The sequence below is a fragment of the Nansenia antarctica genome, assembly GCF_963989245.1.
Source record: "Nansenia antarctica genome assembly, chromosome: 2".
In the NCBI taxonomy this organism is placed as follows: domain Eukaryota; kingdom Metazoa; phylum Chordata; class Actinopteri; order Argentiniformes; family Microstomatidae; genus Nansenia; species Nansenia antarctica.
This window is the reverse complement of record NC_137675.1, coordinates 60517571-60520495: the sequence shown is the minus strand read 5'-3', so window position 1 is coordinate 60520495 and position 2925 is coordinate 60517571. Positions and strand designations below refer to the sequence as shown.

The window sequence follows — 2925 nt, the reverse complement described above, 5'->3', positions numbered from 1 at the left end:
AATTATATATTCTGACGTTCATATGAATGAATGAATAAATCTATAAATAAATAAATGCAATACATCATCAAAATCTGTCTCGCGCGCACCTTTCCCATGTCACAATGTCAATACCGGGTTCAGCGTAAGGTCAGTGTGTCTGCAATTAGCCTGCATTGTTTTTTCATTTACCGCGAAAATACATTTTTGAGAGCAATGAACAAGCAAGCAAGCAGAATCATGGAACATGACAAACTGACAACAGATCATCCATCACAAGCTAGCAAGGATACTGAATATTTTGTTCGGATGAAAAGTCACCATAGCCGTCCAGAACAGGTAATGATGAAGTGCGCCAAAGTTTCTGATAAAGCGTTGGAGGCTAGCTACCTCGTAGCCGAAATTATTGCTAAGGCGAAGAAGCCACACACTATAGCCGAGTCCATAATATTGCCAGCATGCACAGCAATAGTTAATAACATGCTAGGCCCACAAGCTGCAAAAGAGATAGCAAAGGTCCTGCTGTCTGACTGTACAATTGGAAGGCAAATCACACGGGGTAGTCTTTTGGCTGCATAGAACGATGCTGGAACAAACAAAAAAACAGTGTTATGTTTGGAATATAATCAAACTTATAAAGACAAGCTTTGACTTTTGACTTCACACAACCATGTCGTTTTTTTTTTTGCCAAACACACAACTAGTTGACAATGTTGACACCTTTATCACCAGTGTCTAATGTCTTTTCATAGGCCTAAAGACTACTTCTGTATTACCCGGCAGGATTCGACATTAACGGTTGCCCGATTGCCCGGGGCAAGTAAAACATTTGCCGGGTTTGTTTGCGCGACAGCAACGACGCTGCTGGATCCTGGTAATGCAGGAAGAACAGGACGGCGCAGGCGCCAGACCAGAGTCAGACTAGATGATTGTGAAGATATTATTAAAGCGTACCCCCTGTCCACCTGTCTGTCGATCAGCGCGTACGCTTTAATAATATCTTCACTCCACAATCATCTAGTCTGGTCTGGCGCCGTTAATGTCTAACCCTGCGCTGTCATTGTTTTTGTCTTAAGAATGTTACACATCACTTACTGCCCTTCTCTTGAGCGCAGGACTGGCTTCATCATTGAAGGCAGGATACAGCTCTTCATCCACATGTTCACCGTCATCTTTACATCTGCATACGATGGAAATATGAAGTAAATAAATAAAAAAATATCTCTCCGAAAAGTTTTTTTCTTCTTTTCTTTTTTTAACTGTCAGTGACATCTTCTGGCCGGTATAAGTATTGCAAGGAAATAACAAGTCACCAACTGGGCATGCTGACAAACGAAATACCATTGTTAAACTCCATTGTTGTCATTACCACAATGTTGCACTTAACAGGGCAGAAAAAGCCAAGGTTTACCTGGCCACCCAGAGAACAGATACAAGCCTCACACCAGTCTTCTGGGCTTTATCCCATGTGGCTGGATGGCCGTATTGAAAGACCACATGGGTGACTCGCTTATTTAATCTTTTTGTCACCTGCAATTGTAGAAGGAAGGTCACAGTGTGAAGGACAAGAGTATCATTTTTTTTTTTTTTTACTTCAGTAAATGGTATGTAGGGGTTTAAACAGGGTTCCCACACCTTCTGAAACATCAAATTCAAGCACCTTTCAAGGACTTTCAAGACTTAATTCCGCTCACAGACAACAATTAAAAAGAGAGGCTTTTGAATGTGTGAACACAGGTCTCTTGCCTTCTCTACCACAACACAGCAAAACAATACATTGTGAAATATGTGTATGTAAGTAAGACATCAGGGGTAGGACAGGTAGTATTCCAAGGCCTGGTACTTTTCTGGAGCTCCAGGCTAGGGGTGGCTGGTAGGTAGAGAGGCCGGGTTAGAGGGTTATAGGTCTAGGAGAGTCAGATGTGAAGATGCTCTCTGATGTCCTGAAGGATCCACTCTGTAGGCTGGAGACATTGGATTATTAATGAGAATATTCAGAACTGCACTAAATGTTGTTATGAACAGTTTGATGGTAATAGTATCACATCTCATTGCAACATGCTCAGCATTTCTTAAACTTCCTGTAATGTTGATTACATTAATTATGTTGATATGTTGATTAGCATTCTGGTGTTAAGTTACATATACTGTGTTAAGTTAAGCAATGTGGCTTATCTACTATAATTAGGTTAAACATTTTTAGGTTTTTTGTTTTGTTTTTTGAGAGAGAGAGAGAGCGGGGAATTCAAGCACTTTCAATGACCCATGTCTATTTTCAAAAACTTTCAAGGCCTTGATTTTCTTTTCTCAAACTCACAAACTTTCATGGATTTCAAGGACCCGTGGGAACCCTGTTTAAAACTCACCTCAGCTCCCATATCGCACAGCTGCTGGATGATGGACTTGGAGTAATTCTCAGTTTTGCTTCTGGACCACACATCAACATAGGCCACAACATCTGCACAAAATACCAATAGCTCACACTCGGATTTAGATGTATAGACAAACAGTTGAGATACCAACGCCACTCTTCTAATTCTAAATGATTTTTAGTAATAGAGTTAGACATCAAATGAAAGCAATGTCTCACATCTGACCCAATGCAGTGTCAGACTACATCAGCATTTTGGCCTACCTTTAAGGATGGCAGCAGAGTTGCTGTTTGTGGTCATCTTATTCACATTCACCTGTAATCATGAACATGACAATAATTAGTGTGCTTGCTACTTCTCCTACATCTTATGCCAAAAATATGACCCAGCTGGTGTATGCGATGCAGGTTTATGTATGATAAGAAACAGGAAAGTGAGTTATTACTCTGATAACAAACAGGAAAGATGACAGTTGAACAGTTGAACAATAGCAATGGAATTTCAAACCCAACAAGAGGGTCCTGGAATGTTGTGAGATTAGCATTGGGATGGATGACATGTTTCTGTACTTCAC

At 40.5% G+C, this 2925-nt stretch overlaps 1 protein-coding gene across 1 annotated transcript; it reads right to left on the bottom strand.

The window, feature by feature from the left end:
- Positions 1-529: 529 nt before the first annotated feature.
- Positions 530-2651, bottom strand: LOC308150382 (microcephalin-like; the record flags this gene model as incomplete). Its single annotated transcript, XM_080523222.1, has 5 exons — positions 530-565; positions 1075-1159; positions 1391-1509; positions 2346-2437; positions 2615-2651. 5 exons carry the CDS (start codon positions 2649-2651, stop codon positions 530-532), a joined length of 369 nt encoding a protein of 122 aa, XP_080379348.1.
- Positions 2652-2925: the final 274 nt, after the last annotated feature.